Here is a 22,445-nt window from a genome sequence, read left to right on the forward strand (position 1 = left end):
TAAAGGTTCTAAGAATATTTTAGTCATTTTGTATGTTTTGAGGGAATTTTGGAAATTTTTTAAGTTTTAGGGTTATTTTGGTCATTTTTTTTATTCTAATGATATTTCAGTCATTCTTTAGATTACAGGGGGCATCTTTGTCATTTTTTAGGTTTTAAGGGTATTTCGGTAATATTTATATTTTGGGGCTATTCAGTAATTTTATAGGTTTCGGAGGTATTTCAGTTATTTTTTAAGCTTTGGGGGTATTTGGGTCATTTTCTAGGTTTTTGGATCTTTTGGTCTTTTTTTAGGTTTCAAGGTTATTTCAATCATTTTTTAGGGTTGGGTGTATTTTTATCATTTTATAGGTTTTAGGGGCATTTTTGTCATTTTAAAGGTTTCGGGGTGTTTTGGTAATTTTATAGGTTTCAGAAGTATTTCGATCATTTTTTATATTTAGGGGGGTATTTCAGTTATTTTATAGATTTTAGGGGTATTCTTGTCATTATGGGGTATTTTGGTAATTTTAAGATTTCAAGGGTATTTCAATCATTTTTTAGGTTTAGAGGGTATTTTGGTAATTTTAAGTTTATGGGGGTATTTTGGTCATTTTTAGGTTTCAGGGGGTATTTCGATAATTTTTTATGTTTCGAGGATATTTTGGTCATTTTTTAGATTTTGAGGGTATTTTGGTTATTTTATAGATTTCAGAGGTATTTTGGTCATTTTTTAGGTTTCGATGGTCTTTTGGTCATTTTTTAGGTTTGAGGGGTATTTTGGTCATTTTATAAGTTTCGGGGGGTGTTTCGATCATTTTTTATGTTTCAGGGATATTTTTGAAATTTTTAGGTTTTGGGGTATTTCAGTCATTTTTAGGTTTCAGGGGGTATTTCAGTAATTTTTTATGTTTTGAGGGTATTTCAGTCATTTTTTAGGTTTCAGTGGTCTTTCGGTCATTTTTTAGATTTATGGGGTATTTTGGTAATTTTTAGTTTTCAAGGGTATTTTGGTCATTTTTTAGGTTTCAGGAGTATTTCGGTCATTTTTTTATGTTTTGGGGATATTTTGGTAATTTTTAGGTTTCAGGGGTATTTCAGTCATTTTTTAGGTTTTAGGTAATAATGGGTAAATGGGTAATATCCAAACCCTACCTAAAATATTTGGATAATATCCAAACCCTACCCAATTACCTTCTATCCATTAAGAACTGGGTATTACCCAAAATAATTGGATCGGGTAGGGTTGGATATCCATTACCCAATGGATATGGCCATCCCTAGACTCTCGGGTAGCTGTAGAGGCAGTGAGTGTGGTGTGTGTGTGTGTGTGTGTTTTTTTTTTTTTTTTTTTTTTTTTTAGTGTGGTGTTTTTATGTCAAAGGACGCTCCTTTATTTGACGCACAATGTTTTTTCATTTTCAGTTGTTTGTTTACCGGTTACTGGTAAAATGTGATTAAATTCATAAAATATTTTTCATTAACCAGAAAGTTTTTTATAAAAAATTATAAAACATTTTACCTCTAAAATTTTGGTAAACTATTTTATAAAAACATACAATGGCTTCCCTTATCACATTTGGTGATTAGGTCAACAGGTTGGTGGGTTGGGTAATCTGTACCAGCAATCTTGTAGCTGTAGCAGTAGTCTCGGTAGTTGGAGCTGCAGTTCCAACGGTCCAGTGGTTGAACTTGGAGCCGTCACTTCAACGAAGGGTGTTAGTGGTCTGATCACTGGAGACACTGTTTCAACAACAGTTGTCAGAGGTTTGATAACCAAAGCCACCTTTCTAATGGCTAGAGATGTTGTTTCGGTCATCAGTGCTAGCAGTTTGGTCATCAGAGACACTGTTGCAATGGTAGTCGTTGGCAGGTCAGTCACCGGAGCCATCGTTTTGACTGTCAATTTCTATGGTCAGGTCACCAGACCTCTGGTACCAACGGCTCTGATGGTGGAGTCACTAGTTTTATGGTTTGCTTAAAAAATTTTACATGTCATATTAAACACCTAAAAATGTTTTACATGTAAAATTTTTTATATGTAAAATATTTTACTTCAAAACAAATGAAACATGAGTGGAATGAGGGAAGGCAAGGATGATTTTCTCTCTACAAGGCAGTGGAGATGGAGAGGATTCTTAAGGGTTTTTGTGCCTCCAAAAGAGCTACCGATCATTGCCGTTGGAATAGGAGAAAAATGGGGTTTAAATAATAGGATCTTAACCCTTTAGTTAGGGTGGCAAACAAGCCCCAATGTGATTTCGATAAGAATTAGTGACACCACATGAGCGATATCACTATATGATGTCTTGGGTTGGAATATTCTAGCAATTGGGACATATGTCATATCAATAGATTCCCTTATTTTACCTATGCAATGGATTAAAACTTGGACTATACTTAAGGAACCACGACATGGACTTTAAATCAACAATTAATAACTTACAATAAAATATTGACATGCCTATTAATTAAAATAAATTAACTTGATTTTCAAATAAATTACATTTATGTGTCTTGAAAACAACTCAAAATGACTATTTACGGATTAATGCGTTTTCCATAGAAAACTATTACTTTTCTCACAACTAAGATGTTACGAGCCCATTTGGCATGAGCTTATTAGCTTATTTAAGTTTTTAACTTTTTTTTTTGGTACTATTTATGAGTCTTATTGCATATTTTGGTACTATTCAGGGGTCCCATTATACAATTTATCTAGCTTTTAACTTTTTTATTTTTATTTTTTATTTTATATACTTTCAGCAAAAAAAATTTCAATTTCAATTAAATAAACTGTTCCCAAACAGACCAATAGAATAAACTAATGAGTGATTCGTAAGCCTTAACCTTTTAAGATTTTTTTTTCCTCAATTTAATTATAAGGTTAGGATTTTATTGTTAAAGCAAATATTATGTTTTTTTTTTTTTTTTTTTTTTGGGTTGAAACAAAGAAGTTTAAGATTTTATTCTTAAAACAATTTGCGGTCGAATTAATGAGTGACGTGCTTTTAGCTACGTCTAGCGTCTGTCAATGGGTCTCGTGCACTGTTCACGAAACCCACAAACCTCTTTTTTCAACAAAACTTTCATTAAAAATGAATCTCACGGCACTATTCATACATTTAAAAAATATTTTACTACAGTGGTTTCATTTTTCATTTTTAGTTTTCAGTAATAAATGGTATCCAAACAGACCCTTAGTCAATTCGTGTTCTCACTTTTAGTTTTGAAAGTAGAAATCTAACTCAATAATCAATATTGTTCTTGTCTTTTGTGAGACAATGTGAAATCTTTAATTTGTACTAGAAGTTGGTTCCATATATTTGAAGGTAATATTTAATCCGATTATAAAATGGTCATAAATATAAATTTTTTTTTTAGTAATATTCAAATTATTCTCTAACATTTTGGTATTGTGTTAAAATAATCCCGGCCATTAAGTAATTGATGGAAAATATTGACATGACTAATAGTTAAAATAAAATATAACTTTCTTGACATATAGACTGTTATCAGACCCCACGTCAACATAAGCTTTAATTTTTTTTTTTTTTAAAACTACTTTATCGTAGCACTTGTATTTCTCTATATCAACAATACAAACTTTCAATTGTGCTAATGCTAACTGGGAATATATATATATATATATATATTAATAAATAAATATATAAAACTTTTATCTCCATGTGCTTTCCACTTTCAACAAAACGAAAGAAGAGAGCACTAAAACTCAGACATCAATGGCATTGAAAACAGTAGTAATCTGACAAATTTATACCATAACACCACAAACGTATCAATTATAAGAAAATGTAGAGGTACTCCCAAGCCCCTCCTCCTCCACTGTCCACTTGGGTCTCCTCTGTCTTGCTCACCATCTTCAAAAATCTACTACAAATGATTTTCCCAAAAAAAAAAAACCCTAAAACAAAGCTCTGCTCTGTCTCTTTCTCTTCGTGGTTTGGTTTTAAGAAGTAGTATTTGCTATGGCTTTTTTAATCTATTAAGGTTCCCTTATGTTACATATGTTGGAGTTGACTTTGGTTTTTGCTTCCAAAAAAAAGTATTGGTATTGGCCAAAAACCATTCAACTTTATAGATATGATAAATTTTAACTTATGGTATTGGTTTTACGATGATTGCTCTTTATCATCAGGTTAAGATATCAATCAGTTTTCAATTTGTTTTTTTTGGACTTATTTTCATTGTATACTAAATTTATATTAAAATTTTTTACTATAGATAAAATTATTGACAAAATTACTTGATACTTGAGATGCAATTCTAAAGCATGAATATTTTCACGGCTCAATCTACAACTAACATTGAGTAGTATGAGATGCAAATTATATAAACTATATACTTTTTTTTTTAACCTTTACGTTATCTTTGTAGGTAAACTAACTTTATTTATACTTTACATGCAATAGATGTACCTTTAAAGGTTGGTAACATGATATGTTTCGCATCTAGTTTTTGTTTTGCAATTCTTTTGTGGTGATGATAAGCTTAATGAACAACTTTGGACTATATAACCTTTAAGTATTTATGTATTGTTAACGTGGACTACATAAATTTAAGATTTTATGTATTATTTAATATTTATTTTTGAGTGTTTTGGTTTATTTGTTCTCTTATTTATATTGGAAGAAAGACAAAGATATTGGGTTATATAGATTAACTCCAGTTAATTAATTCAATTACTCAAGTTGATTAATTTAGTCAAATTACATGCAAATAGCGTGGAGGCACAAACAAATCATCAAATAATCTGAAGTGCAATGGAAATTAAATTCGACATAGTGATTTGTTAACTAATGAGAAAAACCATCAAAGCAAAAACCTCACCAAATGATTTTCAGGTCATCACTCCCAATAATCCACTATTCAAGAATAAAATAATTACAAGTATGAGAAATCTTATCATTACCAAGTCTATCCCAAAATACCAACCTACAGTTGAATATTTGCTCCAATCCCCAATTGAACTTGATTTTGTAGAAGACTTCTTCAATGCACAAATCTCCAATTTGTGACTAATTGTTTTGCATAAATCCCAATATGTGACTAATTTCACAATAACCCTTTTGATTATTGTAGTTGATTTGCAGTAACTTCACATAAAAACACCAATAAGATTTTCAATTGTTGGTGCCAGAGACTTTGCTTGGTACAGAATCCAAAGGCGCACAAGAGTCACAACAAGATCTCTTGCTTCTGTATTCTGAAATCACAAGTTCAAAAGATGTAGGCTAGTGTTTCAATAAGAAAACCTTATGAACGATTCTAAGATTAAGTTTCTTTCTCTGCCACCTTATTTAAATAGGAGCTTAATGAGCCTTTTATATGGGCTCTCCTATTCCTATTAGATTTACACAAACTCATAAACAAATAGCCAATTAAAATAAAAACATTGCAAGCTATATTCTAAAATTCGTCAGCTCGATAGATTGAGACAGGTATCGAGGTTTTCATTAAATCTCGATAGATTGAAGGTGTCGAGCTAGGTATCAGGACCTGCAAATTTAGCTTTTACCACTTGTTTCTTTGTGGAGTCTTCATGTCTTCAATGCTACCACTTGTAAAATCCTATAAAAATAATTCATGATATTCTTGAATCCACTCAGAACTACCCAAATACAAGTACATTTTGTCATAAGATATGCCAACTACATAAAATATGACCCTAACAAAAGATTTTTTTTTTTCATTTGAAAAAACTATAGGTTATACTGGGTTTGCCCAACCTTGAAAGATTGAGTTAGGGTTATAAGTTTTGTAAACCCCTTTAGAACAATCCATTTTTTACTTGAACTCAATTGGTTCGAACTCGAACCCAAGTGACCCAATCCTTTTGCTATATCTACTTGTGACAAGCAATGCTTGAAAGTTCCAACATTAATTGAGAAATCACCAATTTAGTAAATACTAAATAGTGATTTTTTAGTAATAATAGTGACTTAGTAAGAGCGCAAATTGAAAGGATTTAAAAAATTATTGGCTTCAATTGAAAAATTTTAAAATATAGGATTTAATTGAAAATAACCTTAAACAGTTGATGAATTATGTAATTTACTCAAATTTTAAACAATAAGTATACCAATTTCTTAAGAAGAGTATAGCTACTTGTCACAACTACAATTTTAGAAATTTAAATATTATATATATATATATATATTATGAAAAAAATATGTAAAAGTAGTTAATGGTTACAATTTTCTTACATTCAAGATGTGAGTGCTAATCAAATTAATTAAGTAGTATTAGGTTAGAATGCATGTATAATTTGCAATCGCAATTAGGATAAGTTAAATAAAAAATTCATTGGAATGTGGAGGAAGATGATTGTCCGTGTTTAAAATCCTTCCATCATGAGATAGGCAAGCATGACAGAACAATGTAGAGAGAGCTCTAGCAAAATAAAAAATTGGAATTTTGTAAACTGAGCGGGTCCCGCCTTACGATATGAATCAGTTCCACCACGGATCATGCTAGCAAACAGCTAACTGTCTCAGGCTGCTAGCGAACATTCAGCCCTAGTGGAAAAAATTACTCCAACTAACCAAAAATTTGTTGGCTATATTTGATTGTATATGATTTTTCATATATCTGAATTGAATTTAGTTGTTTTTGGAAAAGTAAAAATTATTTATATTTCATTGATCAGTATAATTATATATTTAAATTTAATTGAAAAATCTAATGTATTGTATCTAAGATGATTTATCTAAGTTTTGCCTAAGAGATCAAATTTGACTATGATTTCTCTCACATACATTCGCACACACATATTTTATTTTAAGTACCATGATTATTTCACGTAAAAAAATTTGACACTCCATATGCATTATTATGTGTAAAATGTAGTAGACATCGATGTTACATTTTACACAAGTGTGAACAGGTTTGAAATAATGATTTTCTTTTATTTAAAGGAAAAATTTTGTCACACACGCTGATACGCAAAATCTTGCACCCGTATAAAAAGAAATGAAATAAAATCGTGACTTAAAAATCTATTGTGACTTCATACATAAAATTATGATTTTAGTTAATTTTTTATATATGTGCACGAGTGTCAGTGTGCAGTACTCACTTGACAGTTGACACTGCTCTTTTCTGGTACAAAATGGGCCTGGGAACTGTCAAACTCAAACATCTTGCTGACCCTCAGCCTCGAAATTCAATGTAGAGTTTTGCACAGGGCATATTCACAATTTTAAATCACATTCACTGTACCTAGAAATGGAATTGGGAGTTTGGACAATTAGATTCTAACAAAACCACTTTTCCTTGTGCTCTAGATCTGAAAGTCCCCCAACTAACCTTTGTAACAAGAAGTCATACCATCTAAACATTGGAATGGATGCCGATAAAAATCTGCCAATTGTGAGGTCAGTGTAATTTGTTTCAAAAAGGAGGACCAAGGCCCAAGATTTTCCAATACCAGAAAGGCAAGAATGGAAAACAACACAGGAATTGGGTTGAACAGGATATCTCTGTTCTCAAAGTTCTTATTGCTTGCTAGCCTGAATTGGTTTCTCTTTCGTTGGGCTGAAGCTGATGTACATTATTACGACTTTGTTGTAAGTCCCAAACCCACTGTTTTAGTGTTAAACATTGTTTCATTATGCTTACCACATTTTTTCCATTGAATTTCTGGTATATATAAACTGTTGTTCTTATTCTGGTTTTTCTTCTTCCTATATTTTTTTTCCTCTTGAAGCTGCGTGAGAAAAATTTTACAAGACTATGTAGCACAAAAAGCATGTTGGTTGTAAATGAAAGCTTTCCAGGACCTGTGATTCGTGTTCACAAAGGGGATACTGTATTTGTCAATGTTCACAATCAAGGATATTATGGTGTCACAATTCATTGGTTCGCTTTCTTTCTCTCTCTCTCTCCTAATTTTCAAGTATAATTTAATTTTGTTAAGAACAGCATTTTGCTTTATTTCTAGCAATAGCCAACAAGAAATTCGCTAGTCTGTTTTTTTTTTTTTCTTCTCTTTTGAATCAATGAGTCATAAACTAATCAAAGCCTGTCTTCGGACTAGTAGATTATAAAATTTTCATTATTTAAAATGTGGGAGAAATTTCCACGTCATAATCACATGATGAAATCATAATTAACAGACTAATTTGAATGTATTTAATTTTACTTGTTGGGGTTAACTTTAAGTTAGCCCTCTCTCAAATAAACAAAAAATAGGTCACCTAATTTATTTATGGGTAAACTACAAAATTGGTCCCTATCCTTTATATCATAAGTCAATTTGATTCTTAACATTTTGATTGTATCAATTTGGTTCCTAACATTTTCAGTGTTGTGTCAATTTGGTATCTGCTGTTAAATTTTGTATAGAAAATATTGATATGATTAACAGCTCAAATAAAATATTATTTTTTTGCCACATCAACTACCACCTATACTGCCATGTCATATTACATTAAAACTAAAAAAACAAACAAACGAACAATATTACTCAGCACGTGATGATCAAAATCTAACACACAAATTCCCTTTTTTTTTTTTTCATTTTTCTTTTTTTGAGAAGCGGTAACTGAATTTCATTAATCAAAAGAATAAGAAAACTTTACAAAGACTCTTAAGAATAATATCAGAAATGCAGGCAGTTTCTTCTGTTAGGACGAAGGACATTAAAATTACATTTCGAGCTAACAAACTAATAATGAATCGTCCATCAATTTCTTAAATTTAAATGGGTAACTAAAAAAAAAAATCCAGTCTTTATCCCATTTATAGTTTCCAAAATTAAAAAAAAAAAAAAAATCCTAGATCAGCAATAACAATTAAGACTTGGATGAAGAACAAAAAAGGGAGTTATTATTATTATTATTTTAAAAGTTTCTTTTCAAGGTCCATCTTAGCCACTCCCTAGCCACCAAAACCAATCTTAGCCTTATTCTCAAAAAATGATATTTTACATGGTGGAGTTTGAATCGCTTCAAATTGCCATAGAACTCAACCCACTATTGAATTTCAAGAAGAAATGGTTGTGGAACCCATCAACTGAAAAGAGATTGGCTTGCTTCAACGGCGGAGATCTTTGTTGGGCTTGGAAGACTCAAGAGGTGTGGAGATTGACATGGACCTGGTCGTTGATGAGAGAGAGAGAGAGAGAGAGAGAGAGAGTACCCGGTTTTTTTTTTTTTTTTTTTTTTTTGATTTAGGGTTCGTTTGAATTGCGCTTATTTTGCTGAAAACTAAAAATACTGTAGTAAAATAATTTTTAAATGTGTGAACAGTGTTGTGAGACCTATTTTTAATGAAAAAATTGCTGAAAAAAGAGATTTATAGGTCCCTTGAACAGTGCATGAGACCCACTGAAAGTATATTTCAGCGATGAAACGCGCTTCAAAAAAAAAAAAAAAATTTTTTGTATTTGGAAGCCTTGATACGTATTTGGTTAGGTGGTTTGGCCATTTTGAAGGTTAAGATTAGGGGTATTTTGGCCAATTTTATGGTTTCATGGGTATTTTCATTAGTTTGGTGGTTTCATGTGGATTTCATTTTGGAGGTTTTATGGGTATTTTTGGAGGTTTTGGAGGTATTTTGGTCATTTGGACATGGTTAGAGTATTATGAAAGTATTTTAGCCAATTTGGTTGTGTTGAGGTTGTTTTAGTCATTTTAAAATTTTATAGGGAATTTAGGTTGGCTCCAACAACTAATAGAAATATGACATGTAGCCTATTATGTGTAATGCACATGACTTACTTGGTTAGGTTAAGTGAGTCATGTGCAGTGCACATAATAATGACAAATGTGGTCTTCCTATTGGTAGTGGGAACCTAAAATTTCAAACATATTTGGAGTCAAGCTTTGTCCTTTTATTAATATCCTTTAATAATAAATATCACATCCACAAACACATCACATGCACAATTTGAAGGGCCATGATTTGAATTTTAAAGCACCCACAAGGTATCAAATTCACCTTACATTTATTTTTCTTAATTCCTTTTTTCTTTAACCTAATTAAAAAAGGAAGAGGCTCAACGACATCAAGATTAAATAATAATAAATTATTGCTATATGCAGGCATGGAGTAAAACAACCAAGAAATCCATGGTCTGATGGCCCGGAGTACATCACACAATGTCCTATAGAACCAGGTTCAAACTTTACATATGAAGTCAATTTTTCTAATGAAGAAGGAACCCTCTGGTGGCATGCTCACAGTGACTGGACACGATCAGGTGTCCATGGTGCCATAGTTATTTATCCTAGTGAAGGAACAACTACTCCATATCCGATGCCTGATGATGAAGAAATTATCATACTAGGTACATCAATTTTAAGTTATTCCCTATTTAGAACGTTTGAAAATCAAATTAAGATCTTAGGGAGCCTTTTGTGAAGAGTTAATACTAGAAGGCAACTAACGTTGAATTGACCATTTGACCAATGGCACCATTCACATTTTAAAATTCCTACAGAGATTTCGATTTTGTTATATTTTGTTAAGGGCTAGGGGCAAAATATATTTTATTAGGGCAAGTCTCATTTTTGTTTAATGTTAAATACATTAAGGGTACGTTTGGTAGACTGTAACGGTAATTACATAAGAATAGAAATAGATATTACAAGGAATACAAAATGTTGTAATGTAATGCTTATTACTATTTGTTTGTTTGGTGACAACACAATAATAGAACTATAAAGACAAGGGAATGAAAACATTTTAAATCAAATTTAAGATATATTTTAGGAAATATCTTACTCATATAATTATATTTCTTAAAAAATAATATTTTTAAAATTTGAAAGAGAGATTAGTTATTTTTTATGATTTTTTATTTTCATAATTGTAATGTGCATATGGAAAGTTTGTTTATTTAGAAATATATTAATTGTAGAAATTATTATACCTACTAAGGAGTAGCTATTACATCCCTTTTAGAAATGAATAGTTATTCCCTATTTTAAAGATTGTCTATTCATAAGGAATGACTATTCCCTATAATAAAAATATAACCAAACTACTGAATAGCTAAACTATAGGAATAACCATTATATTACAGTACTTATTACAGTTTACCAAATATACCTTAAGTATCAAGAAAAAAAAACACAAAAGTATATCATTATTTGAATTAATCTAAAATCTAATAATGAATAAAACTCAAAATTCACAAAACAAATGAATGCAATGGAACAACCCAAATCCAAATGCATCATAAATAGTGTGTAGTCAAAAAACTCCATACCCATATTATTTTCCCTTGGTTATATGTCCCTAATAAGACTTGTCCATCGGAATTTTCCTTGACCCCTCTCTTGTGCCCTAAGGATTGGTCCTTAAGGTATACATTTATAGCCCGTTGGTTCTTAAGGTACTCTCTTGTCCATAGAATTTTCCTCATAGCCCATTAATGTACCTAGAGTAATTCTAGTAGGACATATAAAGACACAAGTTTTGCTACAACTATCTTACATGACAACTATTAAAAAAAAAAAAAAAAAAAAATCTTATATGGCAACTGCTGATTGCCTATTACTTTCAAATGGATTCACCACTTTTTCTACACCACTCACAATTTGCTACGTGGACAATTATAGCAAAAGTTGTAGTATTTTATACGGCAAGTTTTGCTTCAACTATCTTATATGGCAACTGCTGACTGCCTATTACTTTCAAATGGATTCACCACTTTTTCTCCACTATTCATAATCTGCTACGTGGACAGTTATAGCAAAAGTTGTAGTATTTTATACGGTTTAGAATTTTTGGATTTACTTTACTTTTAGTTTGGATGAGCGTAGATTTTAGCTCAACTGCTATTTTCCAAGAAAATGTTTTTGAAGAGTTGAATTTGCATTCTTGTGCTTCTAAACAACTTAGTCTTTGGTTTCATTTCAATTCCTACTTGCCTATTTTCTTGTTTGCATCATTTTGGTATGAGAGTCTAAAGTTCTTTCCCTATCCTTCATCTTATTCATCAGCAACCACGTTCTACAGAAACTGTTTTGTTACACTTGAGCCTTTCCCTCTAAAAACTAACCAAAATAGCTACCTTTGGATATTTGAAACTATTGTGAGAGTGCAATAATGGTCCTAGGTGACAAAACCAGAAGAGGAGGCTTCAAGAAAGCTAATTTTGTGCCTGAACCTGAGATTCAAGATGATCAAGAAACAATCTCAGATTAGCATCCCATGAGAGATCCAAAAATTGAAGCTCTAAGGAGGCAAATTAATGTCTTGACTGAAGCCACAAATAGGTTTCAACTTCAGCTCGAGGGAGAAGATGGAACTGAACATGGTGAAAACCATGAGGAAAATCCATTTGGGAGACCATTGAGGAGACACATTCATGTCTAAGAACAATATGTGGCTGCCAAGGAGGAATCTAAGTGGGAGATGAACTTTGAGGTTGAGCTACAAATTTCCATGTTAGTTCATGGATTGGATTTGCAATGTGGAAAGGGGGTTTAATTACCATGAAGTTCCTGATAACAAGAAAGTTAAGTTGGTAGCAGTCAAATTGAGAGGTAGAGCTCCTTAAAATGAAGTTTAGGGAGCAGTTCTAGCCCTTTTATTACAGTCAACCCTCTATATAGCAATCTGCATAACCTAAGGGCTACGGCAAATAGGTTCTATTGAGGATTATGCAGATGCATTCTACCAATTAACGCCTAGGGTGGATCTGGTTGAGTCTGATAAGCAGATTGTGGCTAGTGTAGGGAATTTAACCAAAAATCCCAACCTGTGAGAAACAAAATAAATAGAGAAAACACACGCCAAAGAAAAATAATCACACGCACAAGACAATATTTACGTGGTTCGGCAATTTGCCTACGTCCACGGAGTTGCAGGGATCTCACTATTATCAGGGAGAATACAATAGTGCACAAGAACACTCTCAAGAAACCCAAATCTCAATTACACCCTAGCACTCTCTCACAGAAAAAATAAGAATAGAAGCTGACTGCCTCTCTTTTCTCTATTTTCTCTCATGCGGCTTGCTCACTAGGTTAATTGGAATTTTTCTTTAATCAATTCTCTACAATATTGCCGCATATGATAAAGCATATATATATATATATATATATATATGTTACTTTATGAAAGTCGGCTGAGTGGGATTCCTTTTTCAACTTGTATTAGGTCACTTTTATGGCCGGATTGGGCTTGGTTGGGCCTTATGGGCTTGTGGCAAAATTCAAGCCACACTAACAAATCTCCACCTTGGCTTGAATTGATCGAGCTACACTAGCAAACTCCTCCATCAGCTCCACCTTAGCCCTTAAGGGCTCACAAGCTGCAAACATCAACCACAATCCTCCATAACACAATCCCTCATCCCTGCAACTCATCCTCCTGTCCTCAAGCTAGAAGACCAATTGAAGCTGCGCACAGCTTCAACTTCTCAATAGTGACACCCTTAGTCAACATGTCTGCCGGGTTCTTAGATCCACAAATCTTCTCAAGCATTACCAACTTATCTTCAACAAGGTAACGGATAAAGTGGTATTTTGTCTGTATGTGATTCGACTTTGAATGAAAAGCTGAATTTTTGGCAAGAAAGATTACACTCTGACTGTCACTGTGTAGAATGCCCATCTCCTGCTTCTTACCCAATTCATCTAAGAAACCATGTAGCCAAATCATCTCCTTTCCAGCTTCAGTTGCTGCAACATACTCAGCTTCTGTACTAGACAAAGTAACAATCTTCTGTAGATTTGAAGCCCATGATATAGCTGTACCACCCAGAGTAAAAACAAACCCAGTAGTACTCTTTCTACTATCAATATCACCAGCAAAATCAGCATCTACATAACCCTGCAGTTTCAAACTTGCACCTGTGAAACAAAGACATGTATCTGATGAACCCTTCAGATATCTTAGAACCCACTTGACTGCCTCCCAATGCTGCTTTCCAGGCCTACTCATGAATCTGCTCACAACTCCCACTGCATGTGCAATGTCTGGCCTTGTACACACCATAGCATACATCAAGCTGCCAATAGCTGAGGCATAGGGCACCTTGCTCATGTGGTCCCTTTCTTCTTCTGTCTTCGGTGATTGTTCTTTGCTTAGTTTGAAATGACTACCCAAGGGTGTGCTCACTAGTTTAGCTTCATTCATGTTGAACCTGCTGAGAACTTTCTTCACATACTCTGACTGTGAAAGCTTCAATGTACCATTAGCCTTGTCTCTAATGATTCTCATACCAAGGATTTGCTTTGTAGCTCCCAAATCCTTCATTGCAAACTGTTTGGACAATTGCTTCTTCAGATTATTAATCTCTTCAATGCTAGACCCTGCAATAAGTATATCATCCACATACAACAGTAATATGATGTAAGAATTGTCAAAAAACTTAACATAGCAACAGTGATCAACTTCACATCTCTTGAACCCAATTCTGTGCATAAAACTGTCAAATTTCTTGTACCACTGTCTAGGAGCTTGTTTTAGGCCATACAAGCTCTTTCTTAGTTTGCAAACTAAATTCTCTTGTCCTTGAGCAATGAACCCTTCTGGCTGAATCATGTAAAGGTCTTCCTCCAAGTCACCATGAAGGAATGCTGTCTTCACATCTAACTGCTCAAGATGTAAATTTTCTGCAGCCACCATTCCCAATACTAGTCTGATTGTTGACATCTTCACAACTAGAGAAAATATCTCTGTGTAGTCAATGCCTTCCTTCTGCTGGAATCCTTTAACAACTAATCTGGCCTTGTAACGTTTGCTACCATCATGCTCATTTTTTATTCTGTATACCCACTTGTTGTGCAAAGCCTTCTTTCCTACTGGCAATTCAGTCAGTTCCCATGTTTGATTCCCCAACAAGGAATCCATCTCATCCTTCATGGCTAACTCCCACTTGCTTGAGTTTTCATCTTGCAAGGCTTCATCATAACACTCTGGCTCACCACCATCAGTCAACAGGAGATAATTTAAAGTGGGTGAATAACGCTGTGGAGGTCTAATGTTCCTGGAAGATCTGCGGACTTCAGCTACAGGTGTACTCAGATCTACCTGTGAATTTACATTCTCTTTATCTTCTTCACCCCTTTTCTGGACAGCACCTTCAGCCAATTCATCTAAGTTGACAAACTCAGATTTCTTTTGATCTATCTCTGTAACATCTGACACTACAGTTGACTTGTCCTTGTACATAACCTGTTCATTAAATATCACATTTCTACTTCTGATGATTTTCCTGTTTTGTTCATCCCAAAACCTATAGCCAAATTTCTCATCACCATAGCCAATAAAAAAACATATTTTAGACTTTGCATCAAGTTTACTACGAGCATCAGAATCAATATGAACATAAGAAACACAACCAAAAACTTTTAAGTGTGAAAACTTTACCTCTTTACCGCTCCAAACCTCCTCAGGAAGTCTGAACTCCATGGGAACTGAAGGTCCTCAGTTTATCAGGTAAGCTGCAGTGCTAACAGCATCAGCCCAAAAAGTTTTTGGTAGTCCAGCATGCAACCTCATACTCCTAGCACGCTCATTGAGAGTTCTGTTCATGCGCTCAGCCACACCATTCTGCTGTGGTGTCCCAGGAATGGTCTTCTCCATCCTAATTCCTTGTGCAGCACAATACTCACTGAACCCTCCATCTATGTACTCTCTTCCATTATCTGACCTCAAACATTTTACTTTTAAACCTGTTTCTGTCTCAACCATGGCCTTCCACTTCTTAAAGGTTTCAAATACATCAGATTTATTTTTCAGAAAATAAACCCATACCTTTCTACTTGAGTCATCAATGAAAGTGATGTAGTACCTTGAACCTCCAAGGGATGCAACTGGAGAAGGCCCCCACAAATCAGTGTGTACTAACTCCAATTTTTCAGCCTTCGGTGTCCTGCCAGTTTTTAAGAAGCTCACCTTTTTCTGCTTTCTTAAGATGCAGCTTTCACATATGTCAAAATCAATGGACTTCAATTCTGATAGTTTTCCTTTTGACAGCAGCATCTTCATCCCTTTCTCACTCATGTGACCAAGTCTGCGGTGCCATAGGCTTGTATCAGTACTTGCATCAGCAACTGCAATTGTGTCTCTTGGACTTGAGGTCATGTACAGAGTACCAGTTTTCTTTCCACGAGCCAATACCCTAGCTCCCTTTGTAACTTTCCAAGTACCACCAACAAATAGTATTGCATGCCCTTCATCATCAAGTTGTCCAACAGAAATCAGATTCCTCCTTAGGTCAGGAATATGTCGCACCTTCTCCAGTAACCAAACAGACCCATTGGGCAATAATATTCGAACATCTCCCATACCCACAACATCCAAGGCTGAACCATCAGCCAAATACACCTTACCAAAATCACCTGCAACATAATTCTGTATGATTTCTCGGTGTGGAGTGGTATGAAACGAAGCTCCTGAATCCAAAACCCAATCATCAAGTGGACTGTCTACTGCAAGAAGTAATGCATCCTGTACCTCTTCTGTTACAGCATTAGCAGAATTATCTTCATTCTTCTTCTTAGGACTTTTGCATTGATTTCTAAAGTGACCTGTTTTCCCACAATTCCAGCATTGTACTTGTTGGCCTGATCTAGATTTACTTCTATTCCGATTAGAATTTCTGGATTTTGATCTGCCCCGATTTGAATTTCTGTTATTACCTCTGCCTCTTGTCTCAAGGTTTAGGGCAGAACCAGATCCTGAGGATTCACCTGCATCTCTTCTGCGAATCTCCTCAGCCAGAATTAAATCTCGTATATCATTGTACTTGAGTTTTTCCTTTCCTGTAGAATTGCTTACTGCCATCCTCATTGCCTCCCAACTGTTTGGCAAAGAAGCCAAGACGATCAGAGCACGAATCTCATCATCAAAATCAATTTCTACAGACAACAATTGATTTGTGATAGTATTAAATTCATTCAGATGTTGTGCTACTGATGCATTCTCTGCCATCTTCAGATTGAACAGTTTCTTCATCAAGTGCACCTTATTGTTTGCTGACGGCTTTTCATACATACCAGACAAAGCTTTCATCAGATCTGCTGTGGTCTTCTCCTTTACAACATTGTGTGCAACAGACCTAGACAGAGTTAACCTGATAACTCCTAGTACCTGTCTGTCAAGAAGAGCCCATTCCTCAGCCTTCATAGCCTCAGGTTTTTCCCCTAGAAGCGGTTGATGCAATTTCCTCCCATAAAGGTAATCCTCAATCTGCATCCTCCAATACGCGAAGTCTGTGCCATCAAACTTTTCTATTCCAGACGCCTTTCCTGCTTCCTCTGTCATTGCTCCCACTCAAACCTAACCCTAGGCTCTGATACCAGTTGTAGGGAATTTAACCAAAAATCCCAACCTGTGAGAAACAAAATAAATAGAGAAAACACACGCCAAAGAAAAATAATTACACGCACAAGACAATATTTACGTGGTTCGGCAATTTGCCTACGTCCACGGAGTTGCAGGGATTTCACTATTATCAGGGAGAATACAATAGTGCACAAGAACACTCTCAAGAAACCCAAATCTCAATTACACCCTAGCACTCTCTCACAGAAAAAATAAGAATAGAAGCTGACTGCCTCTCTTTTCTCTATTTTCTCTCATGCGGCTTGCTCACTAGGTTAATTGGAATTTTTCTTTAATCAATTCTCTACAATATTGCCGCATATGATAAAGCATATATATATATATATATATATATATGTTACTTTATGAAAGTCGGCTGAGTGGGATTCCTTTTTCAACTTGTATTAGGTCACTTTTATGGCCGGATTGGGCTTGGTTGGGCCTTATGGGCTTGTGGCAAAATTCAAGCCACACTAACAGCTAGATCATTTGTGATCTCAAGAACCACATTCAAGATGTTCTTTGCTTGCATACTTGTTGGTCAGCAGGTGAGACATTCATTAGAGCCTTATTGAAAATCAAATGTCAAGAAAGGCACAATTCACTGTTGCAAATGCAAGAACAAGTGGTGCGGCCCTTGCTTTTTCCATGACTTGGAACCAGCCCTTCAAGAAAGTAGAAGAAGGCTCCAGTGCAGCAAACCACAACAGTTCAACCAAGGCAGCTGCCAAGAATCAACCTGGTGTAGTATTCAAGTGTTTTAAATGTGAAGAGATTGGTCTCAAGGCTGAAACATGCAAGTAACCAATGTTGTCGAAAGGAAAAGCTTTGTTAGTTGAGGAATTTGAAGATCAAGAATGGAAGAACAACTTGTTTTTGATCAATGCATTGAAGAACAGATGTGAGGAGAGGATGACATGGTCATTATGATAAAGAAGACCTTGCTAGTGTCACACAAACTGCAAGAGGAGTATTGCCATAAAGATGAAGACCTTTAGTTTAGAAAACTTTTGCTTATTATATAGCTTTTCCAGGAAAAATTATCTGACAATTTTAGGGAATTAAAGTTTGAGAGAAACAAAAACAAAAACAAAACAATTTTTTTTTTTTTTGAGGGAAACAAAATTTACTTTTCTTCATTCTAATTCTAATTTTATTTTTATTTTTTATGGTTGTTTCTGAAAGTATTCATAACCTTCGAGTGTCTAATGGTTAATTGATAAAATATAATCCTCTAGATCTCTATTATGAAACACAATACATCCTATCACTAGTCTCCAAATTAAGAAAGAAGCTTTTGTTTTGTCTTGTTTTGGTTAATATCACTTTATTTCACATACACTGTAAATGCAGGATCGTGGTATACTGAAGATGTTAATAAGTTGGTAGCTGAGGACCTCAGAACTGGTGCAGACACACCCCGTTCAAATTGTTATGTGATTAATGGGCAACCGGGAGATTTGTTACCATGCTCTCGAGGTAAGTAAAAAAAAAATGAAGTATTGTAGCAAATCATAGAAATTAATTTTCAAAGCATCACATTTGTTTTTTCTTTATAATATAATCATAAGGAAAAGACTAAAGACCCATAAATTTCTTCGATTGTTATTATTTGTATGATACAGAATCAACTTACCGTTGGGTGGTAGATTATGGCAAGACATATCTTGTACGGATAGTCAATGCTGCCATGAATGCTGAGCTCTACTTTGCAATTGCTAATCATAGCCTCACCGTAGTTGGAATGGATGGGAACTATGTGAAACCCATAATCGCAGATTACGTAATGATAAGCCCGGGACAAACAATGAATGTCTTATTGACAGCAAACCAATCTTTGAGCCACTACTACATTGAAACTAGACAATATGACACTGCTAGGCCAGATGTAACAGATTATGATCAGACAAATGCTACGGCCATTCTTATGTATAGTGGCAACTATACTGCCCCAGATTCTCCATTCATCCCTTATCTCCTTCCTTCCTACGAGGACTCTCTTAGTGCAAATAGATTTTTGGACCGCCTACGGAGCTTAGCAAGCAAAGAACACCCGGTAGATGTCCCGCTAAATGTAACTGTGAAAATGTACATCACAGTTTCTATGAACCAGCTTCTCTGTCCAAATGCATCGTGTGATGGGATCGATGGAAATAGGCTTGTATCAAGCTTAAACAACATAAGTTTTGAGAACCCAAGTACTGATATTTTGCTTGCCTATTATAGGTACTCCCACTTTTTTTATCCTTTCAAAATTATGTTTTTTTTTTTTTTTAGTTTGCAAGTACTTGTAGTTTATCATAACCTTATTTCAAAATATGGAACAGGAATTTGAGTGGCATTTATACCACAGATTTTCCAAACTGGCCGCCATCTATGTTTAACTTCACTCAGGCGGATTTGCCAATGAATACTACGATACCAATTCAGGGGACCAAGGCTAAGGTACTAAACTATAATGAAGAGGTGGAGATAACATTTCAAGGAACTGAGGTATTGAATGCATCAGAGAATCATCCACTGCACATGCATGGGTACAGCTTTTATGTAGTTGGATCAGGTTATGGAAATTTCAATAATGAGACTGACCCCAAAACCTATAACCTGGTTGATCCACTTGAAGTGAATACCGTAGGAGTGCCAAAAAATGGATGGGCTACCATCAGATTCAAAGCAAGTAATCCTGGTAAGCTCTTTAGCTTTGCTTTAAAATTAAACTAATTTAGAAAAAGAATAAAGATTTACGTGATCTTTGGCTCTTAATTAGTTTTGTACCACTCCTTGACCTGGCTCTTACTTTTGATCTTGGGTTAGGCTATCACTTAGTCCCTGTTTTGCGAAAAAGTTTACCCCAATTCCACAAATTTACTCTGTATATATAGGAAACATAGTAATTAAACGCACAATATTAAAATCAAGAGAGAAATATTTCTCTTGTGAAATTTAGAACTGGATTGAATTCCCTTGCTTAAGTTCACAATATGTCTCATTCTATGGGGTTTAGATCCAATGGTCGAATTTCCTTAGTTTACCAAAAAAAAAAAAAAAATTCCTTACTTATAATTAAATAGCAAAAATACACAAAAAATTAACGAAGTTAGACAATTATTGTCTTATATTTTTGGGGTAGCAATTTAGGATCTTCCACATTTCACAAGATGCCTGTAAAAGAATATTTGTATATGTAAGTTCATGTTGTGATAACACTGTAACATGTTGTACTCTCATGTATCATATTTCACTTTTGGAGGGATAATTTGCTATGAGTTGTTGGAAATTAATGGGCCTTCACACAGTCACACTTTCAAATACTCACACACCACTTGAAAGAAGCAATTCACACTCACAAAGCGCTCCAAGGAAGCGAGAGTGGAGTAAGAGAGGAAGACAACTATTTACTTCTTGTATTTCTTTTCTTTCACTCGTCCTTACAAATTGACGGATACATGAGATATATACACCCCACATACAACCATAAGTTTTTTTGTATTTATTATATGACTCCAAAAAAAAAAAAAAGTATGGGTGTTGATTTAACTAAGATGGCATTGAACAAAGTAACCCCTTCAAATCAACATTTATTTTGTTTTGTTTTTGTGCGTAGAACCTAATAAAAGGTATTTTCGATGGTCAAATTGAAAGTTCTATTTTGTGTCAAAATTTTTAGTTTCAGCATTTTTTGAAACTTAGATCTTTCTCTAGTCGCCATCATCAATTCATCATTTTTTTTTTTTTTTTGGTTCTCAAATTTGAATTTTTTTAACTATTTTTTTTTGGGTGGTGGAGAGTTAGCGGTAGTTTGAGGTTTGGAATTAGATGCTAGATATATAATATTTTTTTTTTTTTTAGTAAATGAAAGCATAGTTTTATTTATAGATGAGAATTTATTCTAGCATCTACTTATAATTATAGATTTCCTTGTTTTATATATGATAAAGTTTGCTTTTTAACTTATGAGAATTTTGAATAATGAGTTTGATATATAGAGCTATAGTTGATAGGCTATTATTTTTTCTAATTATGCATATATTATGCATGATTCTGTTTTAATATCTATAGACTGTAAATCTAAGATATTTCACTTTTACTTAAAAAAAAAAAAAGGATATTTCACTTAAAATTCTAAATATGATTTTTTTATATAATTGTGTATGGACTATGATTTCTTTTTTTTTTTTTTTTTTTTTTTTTTTTTCATTTTATTTATTAATACGTACTTATTGATTTTTTTTTTTAAAATTATTTTATGACGATTTTTTTTTACACTAACTTTTTATATATATAGTCTTGAATCTCATTACTTGTTGTAATGTATATAAATCAGAAATAATGACACTTATACTAACAAGGGATGACATGTACTAGGTGTATGGTTTTGGCACTGCCATTTTGATCGACATCTTAGTTGGGGCATGAATACTGTAATGATAGTGAAGAACGGTGGCACACCCGAGACAAGTATTCGCCCTCCTCCAACTAATATGCCTTCTTGTACGCTACCCTACATCACTTGGGTTGAGGACTTTGACGATTCTCTGGGAGATGTTAATTGAAGGTTTATGGATTAAAATAGGGTGATGAATAATGATAATTATTAGGTTTATTAGGAATTTAATGAAGAATCGTTGAGTTGTGAAAACTCACATTATCTATATATATATATATATATATATAAAATAATAGGTGAAACTGAAAGAAACTTAAATTAGAGTTCCAATTTTGTGCCTTGTGTTCGAAATTATTTATTCTGAATTAATTGGTAACAATAATTCTTTGATGAAAAGAATTAAGTCAAGTGCTCCTAAGTGTAATATTTTTATATATTCATCAAATGCTTTTTTGACTACATATGTATGAAATCATAATTAGCAGATATAAGTTTCATTTTTTATGGCTTCTCACTGAAGTTCAAAATTTGAAGGCTTGATCAGACATTACTCCTAGTATACAATTATCCAAAAGATCCCGCTTCATTATTTTTCCATAAACGTGGTGTTTAACTTTACATTACTTGAATTTGGCAGAAGTCTTGATTTACGTTGGTGACTTGGATTATTTTCTGAGGTATTTTGTTAAATGTTTTGTATCTATGTAGATAGTTAGAGAACATAAAATCTAATTATTAATTTTACAAATTACTGTCTTATAAATTAGTTT

General features: G+C 33.8%; 1 protein-coding gene across 1 annotated transcript; it reads left to right on the plus strand.

The window, feature by feature from the left end:
* Positions 1-7,195: 7,195 nt before the first annotated feature.
* LOC126713544 (laccase-15-like) lies at positions 7,196-22,134 on the plus strand. The gene is made up of 7 exons (XM_050413301.1): positions 7,196-7,567; positions 7,708-7,859; positions 10,046-10,290; positions 18,642-18,767; positions 18,914-19,514; positions 19,616-19,974; positions 21,654-22,134. Exons 1-7 carry the CDS (start codon positions 7,442-7,444, stop codon positions 21,839-21,841), a joined length of 1,797 nt encoding a protein of 598 aa, XP_050269258.1. The 5' UTR covers positions 7,196-7,441; the 3' UTR covers positions 21,842-22,134.
* The last annotated feature ends 311 nt before the right edge of the window (positions 22,135-22,445 follow it).

Source organism: Quercus robur, chromosome 2, assembly GCF_932294415.1.
Source record: "Quercus robur chromosome 2, dhQueRobu3.1, whole genome shotgun sequence".
NCBI classification, from domain to species: domain Eukaryota; kingdom Viridiplantae; phylum Streptophyta; class Magnoliopsida; order Fagales; family Fagaceae; genus Quercus; species Quercus robur.

Coding starts and splice junctions, on each gene's coding strand:
- LOC126713544 (XM_050413301.1), top strand. CDS start 7,442: ATGGAAAACAACACAGGAATTGGGTTGAACAGGATATCTCTGTTCTCA. Junction 19,515..19,615: donor ATTTTGCTTGCCTATTATAG/GTACTCCCACTT, acceptor AATATGGAACAG/GAATTTGAGTGGCATTTATA. Junction 19,975..21,653: donor ATTCAAAGCAAGTAATCCTG/GTAAGCTCTTTA, acceptor GACATGTACTAG/GTGTATGGTTTTGGCACTGC.